The 19,047-nt window shown below is 48.9% G+C and overlaps 1 protein-coding gene across 6 annotated transcripts in view; it reads left to right on the top strand.

Annotated features, from left to right (window-relative positions):
* Positions 1-19,047, top strand: part of LOC105488933 (retinoic acid receptor beta) — a 770,293-nt gene that overhangs the window by 737,563 nt on the left and 13,683 nt on the right. For all 6 annotated transcript variants that reach the window (XM_024795091.2, XM_071090810.1, XM_011753451.3 and 3 more), the window contains 2 exons: positions 4,215-4,375; positions 15,367-15,543. In XM_024795091.2, the coding sequence (XP_024650859.1) occupies positions 4,215-4,375; positions 15,367-15,543 (338 nt within the window). The remainder of the gene's footprint in view (positions 1-4,214; positions 4,376-15,366; positions 15,544-19,047) is intronic.

The following is a 19,047-nucleotide window of genomic DNA, read 5'->3' as shown; positions in this document are numbered from 1 at the left end:
AGAACCATCCTGTGTCACAATGGCACGTAGTAGATGGTCAGTAAATATTCATTGATTGAATGAATGAATTAAACAATGAAGGAACAAATGAATCCACCCACTCATTTGGTGCCACTGCAATGGCTTCTCCAAGCACCATTTTTTATAGCAAGTCTCCTCTGCCACTGACAGCCACAGGCCCCACAGTAATCCCCACAAGTCCTTGGTGTTTGGGGCATCCGTTTCCCCACAGAAGAGCCTTACATTCTTCCTGCATAACTAACCCACATGGGCCTTTACAGCCGTCTACCTCCTTCCCACCTAACCCACCATCTGTGTGTCTCCATGCAGGTGCTACTGCCATCTCGGGGGAGGCTCTGAAAGGAGCTGCCTCCTCTGGAGTTGACCCCAGGTGGTAAGTGGTGGAGCTGGCACTTGTTCTAATCTCCTGACTTCCCCAGCAGTCCCTGTGCCACCCCTTGGCTCCCACTGCTGACCTCCAGGGGAATGAGCCCTGCCCTGCCCCAGGAGCTGCTGACCATGAGGCCTCAGAGGGACCAATGGTCCCAAGAACCTGGACAAAGCTACCATCCCCAGGCCCCTGTGGCTTCTTGTGCACTGTGTCACCTCCGTGATTCTGGTGGTTCTTGGCAGCCCTTCTGAAACACTGTGTCTGCGTTCTTCTAGAGTTTAAAACCATTGAGGGAAGCAGCTGCTGAAGCCACATGTTTAGAAAATTTGTCCAGCGACTTATGAAGCTGTATGTAACTGGGGCACTATCACCAGAGGGGTTGTTCCTGCAGTTTGCACGTGTGGAAGAGTTTGTGATAATTCCAGGAGTCCTTTAGTTACATAGACAGTGGTGGTGGGACTTCGTTTAGGGGACAGAAGGACTGTGGAAAGCAGCCTGAGGTTACACCATGGTCCCCTTTGAGTCAGCTGCAAAGGGTGCTCCAAACTGGGCCCAAAGCTCAGAACATGGTGCTCTGGCTTCACAGTTGTGATTTTGCAAATGGCAGGTGCTATCACTGTACAACCCAAAAGAGACTCCCAACTTGGTGCCCAGCTGCAGCTCACCCGGGGCCCCTTCCCACAGGACCTCACCCCTCCCTTTCTTGCTTGGTTCAGATACTCCATGGTGAGAGCTCCCGGTGTCTCCTCTCTCCTGGTAACCCTCTAGAGCCGTGTTTGTTCATCTGAGTTTTCCAGGCCCCTGGTGGTGGATGGAGACAGTGAAGCAGAATGCTTAGGAGCAGACACGGGTCCTGAAGAGCTCCCTGTGGATGGAATTATGGGGAATCCTTGGGTGGGTTGTTTGTTTGGTGGCCTCTCTTTCTGCACATTCCACTGAAATGCACATTGGGTTGACTACTTTCAAACATGGTGGTGTTGGGCCTCACGTTCCTTGAGTGTAGAAATGGGGTCATCATGCCCACCTCACCTGGCTTACTGTGGGGATTTCGTGAGCTAGGATTCTTCACCTGCTGGTGCCCCAGTGGCCCTTGCTGTACAATCACTAAAGGGTATTGATTGCAGCTGCTGCTGCGTTTTAATGGAGCTGTAGGTGTCATCTCCGCTTCATGATCGACTCAAAGCAGTTCCTAGTATTTAGCAATGTGTGACCTCCCAAAGGGCTCTGGGTTTCTTGTTGGTGTTGTTTTGTGATATAATTCACATAGCATTGCATTCATCATTTTAAACTGTACAATTCAGTGGTGCGTAGTGGATCCACTAAGTTGTGCAGCCTTCACCAGTAAGTCCAGAACATTCTCATCTCCTAAAAAAAGAAACCCTGAACCCGTTAGCACTCCCAATCCTCCCTCCCCACCAACTGGCCCCTGGACCTGACAACCACAAGCTTACTTTCTGTCTTTGGATTGGCCTGTTCTGGACATCCATATCATTAGAATCACACAATGTGTGGCTTTTTGTGACTGGCTTCTTTACGGTATATGTGTTAAAGCTTCATCTGTGTTGCAGCATGTGTCCATAATTCATTCCTTTTTATGACAAATAATATTCCACCATAAGGACATCCTAGATTCCGCTTCTCCATCATCAGGTGATGAACATTTGGGTTCTTTCCACTTTTCAACTGCTGTGAGTCACGCTGTCATGAACATTCATGGACAAGTTTTACATAGACATGTATTTTCAGTTCTCTTGGGTGTACACCGAGGAGAGGAATTGCTGGGTCACTTGGTACTTCTGTGTATAACTTTGTGAAAAACTGCCGAGTACTTTTCCTCGGGGCTGCGTTTTAGAAGGACCATCCTGCTTAGATTTGACTTTTTCATTAGCTAAAGAAGGCCATTGGCAAAGGCAGGGGAAAAGAGGGGAGTCTGATCACCTGAGATCCTGCGCACTCACATACAAACCTTCAGGCATTCCCTCCCTTCAGCAGTCCAGGCTCCACCTCACAGAGAGCCACCATGCCGTCTCTGCCACCCTGCATGACACCTTCCCCCCTCATTGTGTCTCCTTTGCCCACCGGCTTCTTTGCATTCTCTCTGCTTTGAACCACGATACCCGCTCTCACCCAGCGTCCTGCACTGGCTGGGAGGGATCCGGTCACAGAGGTCTCGAGGGGCCAGTCTGCACTGGGCAAGAATACAGCTGAGGCTGCTCTACCCACTCATTTCACCAGTGATCGAGAAATTTTCTGAGCAATGAGCAGTGTCATTTCAGAGTCCTGGGGGAAGGAAACCGTCTAGAAGGGTATTCTCTTCAGACCTGTTGGTTTCCTTAGGAATAAGTGAGTGAGTCCAAGTGAGGAAAGAACTTCTCAACCATGTGAACTTGAGCATATTTCTTAGCTTCTCCAAGACTCAGTTTCTTCATCTGTAAAATGGGTTTAAACTTGCCTACCTGATAAGAGGATCAAGTGAGATACTGTGATACCATGTTCATCATACACAAAAAAATTTCCTTGTTCCTTTTCTCCCCAGCTGCCCTCCCTCCTGGTTAGGTAGGAGTGGCTTGTACAGACACTGACTTTGTAGTACGACTCCCCTCCCTTTTTTTCTTTACTCTCCCTTCTCACCCCTTGCTCTTTCCTTTCACCGCTTCCTCTCTCCTCTTGCTATTGTCTTACTCTGCCCTCAGCTCCCACCCCAAACATGGGTGTTCTCATGGTGTGGACACAGGGAACTGCCAGTTCTCAAATCACCCGTGTGCTCTTAGGGAGGCAACTCAGGCCAGATCCTCTTAGGCAGATCAGATTATGCCCTGGGTCATTTTGCAGTGCAGATTCCCAGGTCACGGTGGCGGCTGGCATAGCCAGGCAGCGTCCAGCCTGGCACCCACTGGGCCCCCAGGGAACATGGACTTCCTGGAGGGGGTGGCATGGTCTGGTTTCACCTGTCTGCCTCCCAGGGTTTCAGTTTCTTTCCCCACGAGATCCTAGTCAGGGGCTAGAGCTTTGAGTTACACGCGGTTTTGCAGTCACAGCAGAGGCCTGTGCCTCAGGAGGAAGCACGGGCTTCCGTAGCACTGTGTCCTGGGCCCTGACTTTGTGCCCGGTACTGTGCTTGGTCCGGAGCATGCAGAGGGAGAGGACACACGCCTGCTGTGGGTCCAGTGTTCCGGATACAATGTGGAGTCGAGTGGCCACCAGCGAATAAGGGAATGAACGGTTTTCCAGGCGGAAGGTTTCATACTGTATCAATTATTATTTTTAAGTAACTTTGTAGACCAAAACAGATAACATGGTTCATACAGAAAGTTTAGAAAGAAGAAAAACACGAAGGGACAAAAACCATCATCCTTATCTCCTCTCAGATGAGTTTCTTCAAAAGTAAAAAGCGAAGACACCAAAATGTGTAACTAGGAAATACTAATTATGAAGCAACAGGAGCTTTGTTCAGAGACCTGACCCTTCCCTTACAATGTCACTCAGGGCATCTCCTTTGAGGGTAAAGCTGTTGGAAAAATCCTTCTCTCTTCAAGAGATCCAGTCCACAGAAGAAGTTCTCTCACAACAAGCCAAGACTCTGAGCCTCCTGGGTTGAGCCCAAGCTTTCCAAATAACTGACAGGCACATGCATATACAGAAAGACGAACCTAGCTCTCTGCCGGGACTCCCCGGCTGCCAAATCCCTTTCCAGGGAGGTGTATCATTACCACCTCTTCCCACTGTTTCTGTCCCAAATATCAAATGAGCTTAAGGCAGCATCGGGGGGTGGAACCTCCCAGCCCAGGAGCAGTCTCTGATGTGCCTTCTCTCTCATTTCCAGCTGTCAGGAATGACAGGAACAAGAAAAAGAAGGAGACTTCGAAGCAAGAATGCACAGAGAGCTATGAAATGACAGCCGAGCTGGACGATCTCACAGAGAAGATCCGAAAAGCTCACCAGGAAACTTTTCCTTCGCTCTGCCAGCTGGGTAAATACACCACGGTAAGAGACACTCCTGCCCCAGGCTGCTGGGCGTGTGGAAACCTCGCACATGCATGTGTGCAGAGATACACACACAGACACACGCTTTGCACTGGGCCTGGCGGGGACTTGCATGCTAGCCGGCTGGGGCTATGTAGTAGCCACTTCCCTCTGTGCGGTAGCCTTTGGGCGTGGGCAGTCAGTGAGTAGGCTGAGTGCCACCTCCCTGCAGTCATGCACACATGCATTCACGCTGGATGCATTAACTGAGCATTTGCTATACGACAGGCTGTGTTCCAAGCCCTGGTAATGTGAACTACTGAGTGCTGCTCTCAGAGACTTTGATCTGGTGAAGGAAACAAGTAAAGCCTGTGAAGCGTTACATGGGTCATGACAGACATCTGTACAGAAGGACCCAGGGGAACAAGGGCCCGATCTTTTAAAAACCCCAATCCAGCTGTGAAATCCAGCCAAGATAAAGAGGCCCTCTCCTGGGCCAAGGTCTGCCTTCTGTGAGAGGACATGTACAAAACCCCTAAGACAGGGCCTAGAAAAGTTTGGGGTAGGCATGCCCCATGGCCTGTTGAGTGAATGTTCCCCCTCTGCTTCCCAGCCTTCTGCCAGGAATGACCTTTCACTGAGATTAGAAATACAGAGAGAGAAGGAGGAAAAAGAGAAGTGAGTGAATAAGGCAGGAGGTGTATGTTGGCTGGTCTAGGTTGCGCCAGTGGAGAGGTCATGAGGTGCTTTAATTTTTCCAAGTGGTTTTTGCATATATTATGTTCACTGATGTATATTTCTAACTTGTGGCATGTCATAGACACTCAATATATATTTGATGAATTAATATAACTAGAATGTTGTTCTGGCCTCTTTAAAAACCTTAGGTTGCTCACCTACAATGCTATAGTACACATACTTTAAAAAAAAAATCCAAATATTGTAGCCCTTGGTGGTTTGGTGACTGGTATGCTAGAAAAAGGATAGCATGGGAGGTCCTGAAGATAAAAAGACAGAATAGTGATACCAGCAAGAAAAAACCACAGTGAGTGGAGGGGCTTTGCAGCAGCTCTTGGTGAGCATGGGGTGTAGTGCGCTAGGATGTTGGTGCCACCATGGTATCTGTAACACGAGATTGGGGACCAGGAGCAGGCCCAGAGGGGCGCCTGTGGAAACTGATGCCCGCACACGCCTAGGTGGCTTCTCAGATGAGGATGAGGCTACACAGTTGGGTGGCACCAGCTTCTGAAGGGCTGGTACCCACCTTAAACAGATAAGTCTCCTGGCTAAGCCCAGATCTGGTGGATCTGGAAGCAGAGGTAGAACCTTGCGCAGTACTTCTCAAAACTCAGTGTGCATCTGACGCGTCTGGTGATCTTTTCACAATGCAGGTTCCGGTGCAGCAGGCATGGCCTAGGGGCATTTCTAACAAGCTGCCAGGCTACTGATGCTGCTGGTCTGCAGACCAGACTCTGAAGAGCAAATAAGCTGGGCTTTGAGAAGCAAGAGCCAGGGTGGCACCCTGGGGCCCAGCTCGCCCACTGGTGTCAGCCAGGAGAAACACTGGCATGTCTGCCAGGCTGAGGGAGAGGCTCGGCTTCACCTCAACCAGCCTTCACTGAGCTTGGGGAGCACTGTCCCATCCCAGAGCAGGGACACAGGCCAGGACAAGACTGGACACTGTAAGGGAGCTTTCATTTTCACCTGGGAGAGAAAGTGGAATGTGACCCCATGTATCCAGAACCGAGGCCTGGAACCACACGAATGTACTTCAAGTCCTGCTCAGCCTCCATCAGCCCCGTGACAGTGAACAAATTACCTAACGTCTCTCAGCCTCAGGTTTCCCATCTCTAAATGGGAATAATGTGAAGCAGTTGGGAGGATGAAATGAGACAATTTGTGAAAAGCTGCTGTGATGGGACCCAAATATATCTACCTAGCAGTGGAGTGGCAGAAGCATCATCCAGCCGTGCGTCTTCTACTGGCTATGAACTGACCCTCCAGGGACCTGGCCCCCATGCTGGGTGCATCTGACAATACAGAAAAGTAACATGATGAATAAGCAATACCAAAAAGTATGGCATTTCTTTCTTTCAGAAATACTTACTAATTGCCAGCCATTCAGTGGCATTTCAGGCCCTGTACTGGGCTGTGTATCAAGATGGGGGCATCTTGACCTAAGAAATGGGGGAACTCAGGCTGGCACCGTGGGAAGGGATGAAAACAGAAGATGAGAGAAAACGGGCGTTGTACAATAGTGGACTGTGTTGAGTTGACAGAGAGAGGGAAGAGAGAATGGGAAAAGCCTGGCAGAGTCTTGAGTGCCAGTTGAGGAGTCTGTATTTTAGTTCGTAGATAATGAACAGTAATTGATGGGTTGTGGTCAAAAATCTTTATTATCATTGTAATCATTATTACATCTAATATTTATTGAGCATTTACTATGTACTAGGGACCATGCTAAGTACTGTAAGTATACTAATTCTTTTACTCCTTGTGAGGATTCTATGAATTGGGTTTCGTTGCCCTCATGTTACAGATGCGAAAGCCAAGTACAGAAAGCCTAGATAACGTTCCCCTTTCTCTCAGTCAACAAGTGGTCAGAGGTGAGACTTGAACTTGAACAGCCTGACTCCAGGGCCACTCTTTTAACCACTACACTCTACACAGAATCCCTCGAGAGGGTTGCCAGAACGGGAGAATGGAAGCTGGGGCCATTGGAGGCATCTAGCTAGGAGGAGAGAGCTGTGACCCAGGAATAAATCAATCTTGTAGCTCCAAGAAAGTCAGAGGAAAAGAGATCAGAGTAGGGAGGTCTTCCTGAAAGAGGAGACTTTTGATCCAGTTCATGAGGTGAGAGACTTTATATGGCAGTACCTAGGGCCACTAACTGCTACATCAGGGGCCCCCTCCGTCTCCTCCAGGTGGTATCTTAGCACTGCCAAGTCAGTCCCCAGACCCTGACTCACCTAGTAACCAGGTGAAACGGCTCCCACTCTAGCCTGGAGGAGGGCAGGACAAACACAACGTCCAGCATTTGCCCCTCCTGGAACGTGCGCCTGGTGTGACCGGGGGTTCCTACAGGGTGGCTCACATGTGAGGCATTGGCACTCCTGTGGGTGGTCCCTCACCACTGATGAGTAGAAGCTGGAGAGGTAAACCCCTCGGCTTCCTGATTCCTTGGGCAGGATAACTCTTAGGTATCCTCTAAACCATCTCCCAGAGTTTCCCAACTAGATGGAGCCCTGACTGCCCACAGTGATGAACTCCGCTGGCCGCCTTCCTTCCCTGCCCACTCTGCTCCTCCAGTGCTTCCTGGGATCCCCTCCCACGTAAACCACCGTGCATTCCAATTCTAGTCTCAGCCTCAGCTTCTGGCCTGAGAGAGAGGCTTCCCTGTGGGCCTCCAGAGCCCTTTCCTATCCACCCCAATATGGGGGTGACACCCCCAGTCCTCAACTGGGGCCCAACCTCCTAAACACTTTGTGGAGACTTTTTGTACTTCTTTCAATCAGGCAGGAAAAACAGAAGCACAATTTTATCTCTAAAGCGTGGCCCTTGGCTACTGGGCATCCTTCCAGAGGCCTGCTGCCCACCGCGGGGTGGAGGGTGCTCTGAGCCAGTCTCGCAGCTCACCGCGCTCTTCATTTCTACTATCCCTCCCCAGATCTAGCTGTGTTTTTATTGTGAGCCACTTAAAATCCTTTCTGGAAGTCGGTGGTATAAATAAATAACAGCAGCCATAACACATTCTCTGCAAGCTCTTAGTTCCGAGTTGAGCATTTTTAAAAAGAGCTTTTTTTAGACCGGCAGTTGCTTCCACGGCAAGAAACTTCCTGTCATCTTCACCAGAGTGGCATCCCTGTCAGATGCCTTTGGAATTAGTGGGCAGAGAGGAATAAAAAAGGCAGCCAGCTGCGCATCTACAGATCTTTGAAAGAGTAGTTCCTTTTTCTTCCCTAATTAGGGTAGATTTGGGACAAATGGTTGGGTCCCAGGAGGCCGCAGGAATGGATGGAAGAGGCAGAAGCTTATCCCCACCACCCCCAGCTCAGGCCAGGGCAGGGCACTCACCCACAATCTTCAGAGCTGTTATCCCCGGGAAGGTTTCTACCCAATGACCCTCCGCCGCCATAAAAGGAGAGAGGGTGGATTCCCCGTGGAAAGGTGGAAAGCAGGAGAGAAGCTATTTATAGATGAGCTTTCCGAAATAGAATCAGGACTGAACCAGAGGCACCATCCTAGCTCTGAGGACGTGTTCTCCATTTCCTTAGGGTGAACCCTAGTGACTGTCATCTGGGCTTTAGGGCCTCATAAATTCAAGTTCAACTCTAACCCCTGCTCCTTAGGAGTTACATGACTTTGGAGAGTGACATCGTCATGTGTGCCTCAGCTCCTTCATCTGTAGAACGGGCGTTTTGAAAACATCCACCTCCTGCCTGGAGGGTTCCATGAGAAAACTCTATGGAGCGCCTTGCACAGTTTCCGGCGCAGAGGAGGTTCCACGAGAAAACTCTATGGAGCGCCTTGCACAGTTTCCGGCGCAGAGGAGGCCTGCTGAATGTGCAGCTCTCCTCCTCTCCGTCCCATCATAAGTGTCTTGTCATTTTTTCGAGCCACATGCCCAGGTTCTGTAAAGTAGCGTGGGTGTGACCGTGGGACGGATTTCCAGGTGGTGTAGCTCCCACCTCCAGCTCGTGCTGTCTGCTCAGGGCTGCCTCTGCTCCCGGCCTCCCGCAGCTCTGCCGTGTGCGCGCTGCTCATCACCACGTGGGGCCTGGCAGGAGGTAAGCTGTCCTCCGAGGGGCTCGTGAATGTGAACTATGAAGATTTAAGAAGTCCTTGACCGGGCGCGGTGGCTCAAGCCTGTAATTCCAGCACTTTGGGAGGCCGAGGTGGGCAGATCACAAGGTCAGGAAATCGAGACCATCCTGGCTAACACGGTGAAACCCCGTCTCTACTAAAAATACGAAAAATCAGCCAGGCGTGGTGGTGCGCGCCTGTAGTCCCAGCTACTCGGAGGCTGAGGCAGGAGAATGGCGTAAACCCGGGAGGCAGAGCTTGCAGTGAGCCAAGATCGCGCCACTGCACTCCAGCCGGGGCAACACAGCGGGACTCCGTCTCAAAAAAAAAAAAGAAGCCCTTAACCCGCTCGGAAAAATGACCACAAACAGAATTGTGAAACCGTGAAAAGACTTTCCAGGAGACACACCATAGAAAAGGAAGGCTGTTTTGAACCCTTGTAGTCATGGGTGGACTTGGTGCGCTTTTTGGAAATTAACATTTGTGATCAGCCAGAGGAGCAGAACCTGGAACTCGGGGAGCTCGGCCTGCCAGGAGAGATGCAGCAGCAGGGGTGGAAAGTCAGTGGGGGCCACGAAACCTGAGTTCCAGTCCCCACTCTCACCTCACGGCTGTCTGACTTTAAGCCAGCTGTTAGTGAGCCTCAGTTTCTTGCTAGTAAACACACGTGTGCTGCCGGTTTCACCCAGCCAGTGGTCCCCAACCTTTTTGGCACTAGGGACCAGTTTCATGGAAGACAATTTTTCCATGGATGCGGGGCTTGGGTATGGTTTCAGGATGAAACTACCCCACCTCAGATCATCAGGCATTAGTTCGGTTCTCATAAGGAGTGGGCAACTTAGATCCCTCGCATGTGCACTTTGCAACAGGGTTCATGCTCCTGTGGGAATGTAATGCCGCCACTGATCTGCAGGAGGTGGAGCTCAGGCTATAACGCTCACTCCTGGCCACTCACCTCCTGCTGCGTGGCCCAGTTCCTAGCAGGACATCGACCAGTACCCATCCACGACCCAGGGCTTGGAGACCCCTGACCTAGAACATTCTTTCATGTTGCAACAACCAATGACTGCATACCTACTGTGTTAGTTTCCTAGGGCTGCTGAAACAAAATAATACAAACTGGGTGGCTTGAGACAACGTTATTTGATTGTGTTTCTGGAGGCTAGAAGTCCCAAAATCAAGGTGTGTGCATGGCCACGCTGTCTCTGACAGCTCTAGGAGAGAGCCCTTTCTTGCCTCTTATAGCTTCCGGCATGGAAGGCGGTGCTTGTAGTTGCATGACACCGATCCTCCGTCGTCTTATGGCCATCTTCTCCCTGTGTGTCTTCACCATGTCTTCTCTCTATGCATGTCAACCTCTGTCCAGATTTCCACATTTATTTTTTTATAAGGGCACCAGTCATACTGGATTAGGGCCTACCCTAATAACCTCACTTTAACTTGATTACCCCTATAAAGTCCGTATTTCCAAATAGCATCACATTCTGACATACTCGGGCTAGGATTTCAACACATCTTTTTACGGGACACAGTTTAACCCATAGCAAACAGTAACACCTAGTGAGTGCAGAATTGGAGTGCACGGACATTACCTTTCCATGCCGGCCGCTCTCTGCAAAGCCTAGCTGGAAATCAAATTTTGTCACAAGTGTGGTGAGTATTTAGAAACCTCTGGCAGCACACGTAAGTCCTGATCTTTTGAAGAAAAATGTTCTGTAGGCACTGCACTAAGTACCCACATTCTTCCTGAGTAGTGGAACAAGGGAAAGACGTTCCCAGCAAAAGCAATGGCGTGAACCTGGCACAGGGTTTCACAGGGATGGGGCGGGGTGCGAGGGAGGCAGAGCTAAGTTTGAGGAGGTAGTTCGGGGCTGGCTTCCTAGGGGCTTTGGGTGCGGGATAAAGTGTGTGAATATTAGCCCTCGGGAGCCAAGGGGAGTTTCTAGTCAGGAGAAAAAGCAGTTCCAAGAAGGTGGCCCCTAGCTGCTGTATCTGACTGGAAGGCTTCGGCAGGGACACAGGGCAGGGCTTTTGATCGTTCTCAGATGTATCCTGCAGCTCCAGAAGGCATTCATGGCCCCTTTCAGCAGCTGGGACCACTCCAGAATTCCAGTATTTCCTGGACATCCTCTAGGGTCTTGGACTACACCCACCACACCACCCCTGCACTCTACCCAAGGTCCCGGATCTCTGAACCCCCAGGAGTGAAGGGGCTGCAGATGGACAGATGGTCCCTTCCAGGGTCATGTCCCAGCTCAGGAACCTTAGACGATGGTGGTCCAGGAGCACACCTGAAGCATGACCTCCAGGGGAATCCCGCAGCATCACTCTTGCTGTGAGCCAGGTTGCTAGGAAACACTCGAAAGATTCTAGAGACCCTCCCTACTTGCCCTCTCCCATTGCCCTTTGCTCGAAGCCCTCTCTGCCCACACAGTGCACCATGCCGTTAAGATGACGCCCTCGTGTCTACCCAGAGCTACAGGGTGGCTGCCAAGCTGCCTTCTCCCCACTGCTGGAGGCATGTGGTCCTGAGGAAAATGCTGCAGGCACGTTGGGGGCCTTCTCTTCTGTTCTCCTCTGTTGGGGGCAGACGTTCCCAAAGCCATCTTGTCATAGTGCCTAGATAATGTGTGTGTTGACCACAAAGAGATGTTGGCTGGCACATAACATTCTCTTTATAGGCGTGCTGGAGCTCTTGTAGCTACCTGATGGAAGCATCCAGAGATTCCAACAAGGAGGGAGATCACAGATGCAACCACAGGCTTTAGGAGTCAGGAAGTTCTAACCAGAAAGTAGAAATATGTGAGGAATCAGTAGGGAGGGGGGTGACATGGTGCAGCCTAAACACCCCAACCCAATTGTGTGGGTGAATCCCATATCCTCCAGTTCTCCTGCAGTATCTTGCACAAATGACTGCGCTTCTGTGGGCCTTCGCTTCCTTATCAGCCAAATGGGGACCATAATAGTGCCTACCGCATGGGGGCGCTGTGAAAAGTGAAGCGAGTCAATGATTGTTAAGCACATAGAACAGTGCCTGGCACGAGGCAAGCCCTAGAAAAGGGTTGGTTACCTACAAAAACATACAAAATGCAGGAATGGAATGTGAGTGACAGGGACAGTCTGCAAATTGAACTTGAAAGGACATCAGTCTCCAGGATGGTGGAAGGAGGCACCTCCATGGATATACCCAACATTGCCACAGATCTTTCATTCTTTATTCCTTTAATGAAAATTTACATTTCCTGCTTAGCTTTGAAAAAAAAAGCCAGAACCCTTGAACAAACCACTGTAATACCCAGACGCTGCCTCCAGCGCGATTTAAAGATGCTGGTGATTCCACTTTCCTTTATGGGTCTTGTTCTGAAAGTCCTGCCAGTCCAGGAAGGCAGCCTGTTGCAGCAGAGAACCAAACCAGCAGAAGAAAGGGATCCATTTGAGTGGCAAAACTTGCCATTTAATTGGATTTCATAGTAGGATTGGGCTTTTCTGCTGCTTAAGATGGCCCTGGGAGGCCATGGCGCAATCCTCCATATGGGCCACCGCGCAGCATCCTGGGGAGGCGCTGCAGCTCCTGTGTCTCCTGCCAAAGAGGGGACCTCCCTGGAAGCCCTGAGCAGACTCACAACTGGCAGCAGATGGAGGAGAGCCCCTTGCCCTTCTGCCTTGGCTGTTTTCCTCATCAGCCTGCCTCATATTCACAGCAAGGGCCCCTCCTCACCACCCAGTTTTCTGCCTCTCCTCTGCTGGTTTTCCTTCCTGCACACTCAGAAATGCTGCTGAAAATCCACACTTCCCTGGTGCTCCCCACAGCCGCCTTCATTACCAACCCAAGCAGGCCAGGGCTCTCCATTTGCCGCAGCTGGAAGATAATATATAAGCCATTTGAAGCCTCATGCCTATGAATCCAGCAGCCAGTATAATAAAACACCAGGTTATTTTGTGTTTTATTAACTGCCTCTTCCCTTCAGTTTGCATAATAGTGAGTTAGATTTACATGCCGTTAAGACGGCTGTGCATTATTTTTAATAGAAGGTGCGACAGGCTCCTCTCTCAGCCCTGGCGCGTGATAAAGTAACCTCATCCAATGTTGATGAAGATTTCGTTCACACTTGCTGGGTCTGGGCAATGTCTTTTTTTCCAGATGGATACTCTATAGTAAAATGATTTCCCTCCATAAGCTTGACTCTCCGTCCCTCTCTTCCGTGTCATCTTCCTATGAACCGGATAAACTGCCTATTAAATTTAATTACGGTCCGAATGGCCACACATCTTGATCTCATGTTCCCCCAAGTGTACTGTATTCCACCAAGGTCCTTGAGGAAGGAATAAAATAAATCTGAAGGATGCGTGTCTACTCTCCACAAGGAATGTCATGGAAGGCACACTTGGCCACCATCATTTTTACGGTGTCTAGGGCACCTCGTGCAAACTCTCCTTCCTGGCTTTCCATGCAGACGTTCAAAGCAAGAGCTAGTTTTATTGACTTCCTGTAGACTGATTTTAACTGAGGTGGGGAACTAAAGATACCAGTTTGAGAAACACAGTACCTCTCCTGAGCTGTTTACATTTGTCAGAGGACAACGTCAGCCTTTTGTTGGATGGTAAATTACAAATATCTCATTTTATCTGTAAATATCTTCATATGCATTCTAAATGAAAGAAGCTTCTGCAAACAAAAGTAAAGCATCAGTGCCGTTATTACCATCCTAAAATAAAATTATCTCCAACACCTAATAGCTCATATTTCTAGTTTTCTCATATATATCACCATCTCTTTACAGTTTTTTTTTTTTTGAATTAAAATTTAGATAAGGTTTACATCACGCAATTGGTTGTCAGTCTTCTCAGTATCTTAGGTCAGGTTTATTGCAGTATAATTTACATAATGTAATGTTTATCTTTTTTAAAGGTATAATTTGATGAGTGTGACAAAAGTACACAGTCACATAACCTGACCCCAGTCAAGATGTAGAACATTTCCACTGCTCCAAAGAGTTTCGTTGTGCACCTCTGGTCAGTCCCCACCTGCATTCCCACTCCTGGAAAACCACTGAGCTGTTCTCAATCACTATCGTTTTGCCTCTTCCAGAATGTCATATAAATGGAATCATTTTGTATGTGGGCATTTATGTGTGCCTTCTTTGGTTTAGCATGCTTCCAAGGTTTATCCATGTTGTAACATGTATTACAGTTTCCTTCCTTATTAACGCTACCTAGCATTTTCAATGCAAAGTTGTAATCACAATTTATTTATCCACCCACCAGTTAACGAGCATTTGGGTTGAGTTGCTTTCAATCTATACATTTCTCTCTCCACTTGTTTTTCTCTCTTGCAATGTACTCATTGAAAAAACCGGTTCATTGGTTTTGTGGATTTTCTGGCATTCTGGATGTTGACAGCTATACCCCTTTTGTGTCGTTTACCATATCCCTGGATTTCCTGAGGTTATATCTAGAGTCTCAGTTTGATTCAAGTTTGATTTTTGGCCAGAATGTTTCAGAGGTGGTGGTGTGTTTTCCCATCAGGGCATCAGCATGACAGGTTGCCTGTTTTTAAGAGATTAACAACTACTGATGGTCGACGCTTAGAGCCATTCGTTCATCAGTTAGAAAATGGTGAATCCTCATTCTTTCCTTGTTTGTTAGCTGGATAACTGCATGCAGAGAAACTCCCTCTCATCTGTTACTTGATTATCCAATGGTACAGGAATAAGATTTTAAGCATTTTAAAAAGATGAATCCAGCCGAATGCAATGGCTCATGCCTGTAATCCCAGCACTTTGGGAGGCCAAGACAGGTGAATCATGAGGTCAGGAGATCGAGACCATCCTGGCTAACCCAGTGAAACTCTGTCTCTACTAAAAATACAAAAAGTTAGCCGGGCGTGGTGGCACACGCCTGTAATCCCAGCTACTTGGGAGGCTGAGGCAGGAGAATTCTTTGAACCAGGGAGGTAGAGGTTGCAGTGAGCTGAGATTGTGCCACTGTACTCCTGCCTGGATGACAGAGTGAGACTCCGTCTCACCAAAAAAAAAAAAAAAAAAAAAAAAAAGATGAATCCAGGCTGAAAAAAAATACAGCTGCTCCACCAACAAGCTGCCTGCTCAAGGCTGACATGTCACCCCCTTTAATAGGAAACACACTGAGTTTCTCCCCTCCTGTAGTGCTTCCCAGAAACTGTATCTGATGACATTTTCTCTCTGTCCTAGAATTCCAGTGCTGACCATCGAGTCCGACTGGACCTGGGCCTCTGGGACAAATTCAGTGAACTGGCCACCAAGTGCATTATTAAGATCGTGGAGTTTGCTAAACGTCTGCCTGGTTTCACTGGCTTGACCATCGCAGACCAAATCACCCTGCTGAAGGCCGCCTGCCTGGACATCCTGGTATGTGCTTTTTTGAGCTCTCAATGATGGGGCTGGGGAGGGAGAGCGGGCACCGTGGAGGGGAGGGGAGGGGACCAAGAGGCATTGAAGATCTCCAGAGGAGTTTTTGAGTTTCGACTCTAGCACTCACCTGACTTAGTAGGTGGACTCACCTAGCCTCTGGCTCCTTATCTGTGAAATGGGCTGAATTCCCATCCCTCAGGCTCACCGAGGTCTGCGAAGCTCAAATGAGCTGAGGTTGGCAAACTCTGCAGGTGAATGCTGGTCTGTTTCAGTCTTCCTGAATGTTTCTAAGTTCACCCCGGATACCCTGATTTTACAAGAAATAAAATAATCACGTATGCTGTCAGGACGCCTGGCACCTGTCAGTTACCGAGTAACCATTGCCACTCTTCCTCAGGTCTGTTTAGCAAACAGGACACATAAACATTCAAGCTTCCTGTACGACCACCGCACGCAGGGACCTCTCTCCTCTTAAGTGGGAGTGCGTTCATGTGCTTAATTATAGTAACTGTATTTGCTTTGCAGAATGGTTTATACCCAAAGCTGTGAAAAACCTAATAAAAAGGCAATGCTTTTACAGCACTTCAAAAGCTGATTATACTTTCCCTATGTTCTGATGCATCCCTGGGAGAGGCTCCACGGGCCTCTCTGCATACATACGTCTAATGGGAGCTGCTCCCATCCAAGGAAACAGTCCCAGCCTGAAGTCCCCACCAGGGAAAGACAGGGTGGACATCCAGCCTGTGGAAGACAAAGGGTGCTGGCCCCCTTACCCTCTTTAAGGCTCTAGAAGCATAGCACGAGCAGGGCAGGGAGCCAAGGGGCATCAGGTATCCCCTTTGTACAGGTGAGGAAACTGAGGCCCACGGACCTGCTATGACTAAATATTTGCATCCTCTAAAAATGTGTATGTTGAAGCCTTAATTCCCAATGTGGTGCTATTAGGAGGTGGGGCCTTTGGGGGGTGATTAAGTTTAGGTGAGGTCACAAGGGTGGAGCCCCAAGATGGAATTAGTGCCCTTATAAGGAGATGAAGTCACCAGAGCTCCCTTTCTCTGCCTTGTGAGGATATAGCAGGAAGGCAGTTGTGACCTAAGAGGAGAGCCCTCACCAAGAACCCAGCCATACCGGCTCCCTGACCTCAGACTTTCAGCCTCTAGACCTAGGAGAAGCAAATGTTGTTGTTTAACGGGCCAGGTCTCTGTTATAGTAGCCTGAACTGACTAAGAACAGGAGGGCAGGGGTCTTCCCAAGGTCACAGATGGGGGTGGTACAAGATCAGGGGTGGAGTGGGGTATAGAGCTGGGGTGGTACTGGGCTACCTCCAGGCCTAAGAGGATGTAAAAGAGGATGATGAAGCATAAACAGGAGCCCTTAGGGACAGCAGAGATGAGAGAGTTGTGGGCCACAGTGAGAGAACCAGCTAGACCACCAGAGAGTGACAGAGACAATTTGACAAATCAATAATGAGGATTAACAATGAGCTATTAGAACAATGTACAAAAATTACTGGGTCTTTTAATGCTTTCCTGACAAAAACTTAAAATGTAACACTCAGTAGAATTTCCCCTAAACCTCAGAACGCTTGCAAGATATTAGCGGAGACTGGAGTTACCACCACAGTGTCTGAGTGGTCTGTGAGGTGACACACAGCAAATCAAGTCCACAGTAAGCAATGCTATGTCATTCTGACAGCCTGTATCACGCAGCCACCCAGCAGGGCCTGGAGCCTTCCCAGTCCTCAGGTTCTGACCTTGACCTTCTCCTTGTTCCTTAATCCTTCTTTTGTCTAGTTGCCAGATGATGACAGTTTGTGATTCTCAGCCCTAGCATATGGAGTGAGAGGTATACTTTGAGATCCTCTGGGAAAGTGGCTTATTTCTGCACAGCCACACACTTAGTGATCGGGGTGCAGTCTCCACAAGATTTAAATCCCCTTCCTCAATTTAGAAATCCCCTTCCTGCCTCCAGCAGCTCTCTTTCCACATCTCAGCTTATACTGAATCCTGCAGCAGTCTTCCAGCCCCGTGGATCCAAGAATTCGCCATTAGCCCCTCAGTAGTCAGGTAGAACAGAAACCAATTTTTGTGACCTTGGCCAAGTTATTTAACTTCTCTAAGCCTCTGTTTACCTATGTATATAAAATAGAAATGCAAATCATTAAGGCATTAAATAAGGTAATTACTTAAATGGGATTAACTATATTAACAGCTGTAATACCTAGCATGCAGCAGGTACTTAACCAATGACGTTGACAAGGCCAAAGCTGGGTTAATGTGGGCAATTTCAGCCCTGTGGTGGGAATCAGGAAACTTTCAACCACTCCTTCCTGGGCCATGGGGGTGAGGAGTCTGGGTTGGGGTGCAATAGGCCAGCGAGGAAAATGTCCTGATAGTTAAAGGGCAAAGACCTCCAGTCACACAAGACAAAGCTCGAAGGAATACGCATTTGGCCCTAGGCAAGAGCTTGTTTCCAAGAATTTGTAGCAAAGGCAGTTAATCACAAGATCCTGCAAGTACAGAAGTTCAAAGAGCATATTTTGAATGAGGATGTTAACTGGCACAGCTGTTTAGAAGAATCTTCTTATCTAAGTCATTGATATGTAGATAGGGTGGGACAGAGAAACCGAGAGGATGAACAGACAGACAGACGCAGGCTGAGGTTATTCTCAGACCCTAGAAAGGAAAACCCAGGCTCTCTCAAGGGTCACCAGCCCTGATTGAGTATGGCCTGTTCAGAGCCACGTGTCTCGTTGTGTTGTGTGTGGTCTCTCAACAAGACAAGGTAATATTTCTGACTGTGCGCCTACCAGGGCTGGCACTTTCCCAGGAAGATGCGGTCAGCTGTGGGACACGCAGTCGAGGCTCTCCGGGAAGGGTCGATTCAGAATCACGAGGTGAGGGCCCTCATGATACAGGCAGAGGATGGAAGGCCTCACCTGTCCTGCCCTTGCTCACCTTCCACGGGAATTTCCCATCCTCGCCTCTGCTCGGTGGGGACCCTTTGGTGGGCAGCCCATAGCCGGGCTTCCTGCATGAGGTTGGAGCCAGAAGATTCTGAGGCCATGCTTTGAGTTTCATGTTTTCCCACAGGAGCCAAGTAGCCAAAAATGTCTCTATTAAGATAGGCAGACTCTTCATAACCACTGCAGATGGGGTTTTTTTTATGTTCACTCAAGAGTTGGTAGCATCCTAGGGCTGTGTTCAGGCAAGTGAGGGAGCCCTGGAGCAGGAGTGGCCCCTTCACCTGGCTCTGCCCTCATGTTTCCTTCTTGTTCAATCTCCTTTGTCTCCTTTTTGCCTTTTCTTCCACCCCCTCTCACCTGCCTCTTCTCCTCTGCAATAATTAGGATCAAGTCTCTCTCAACTTAAAATAAAAATCATAAAAATAAACCTTGAGGTGGTCACACTTTGGTTTCTCTGCCTCTTCTCTCCCTCCACCCCTCTTCCCTCCCTCCCTTCCTTCTCTTCCTCCTTCCACAAATATTTGTTGATGACCTAC

This window comes from Macaca nemestrina, chromosome 2 (assembly GCF_043159975.1).
Source record: "Macaca nemestrina isolate mMacNem1 chromosome 2, mMacNem.hap1, whole genome shotgun sequence".
Taxonomy (NCBI): Eukaryota; Metazoa; Chordata; class Mammalia; order Primates; family Cercopithecidae; genus Macaca; species Macaca nemestrina.
Note: the sequence above shows the minus strand (reverse complement) of the source record. Positions and strands in the feature narration are given on the sequence as shown.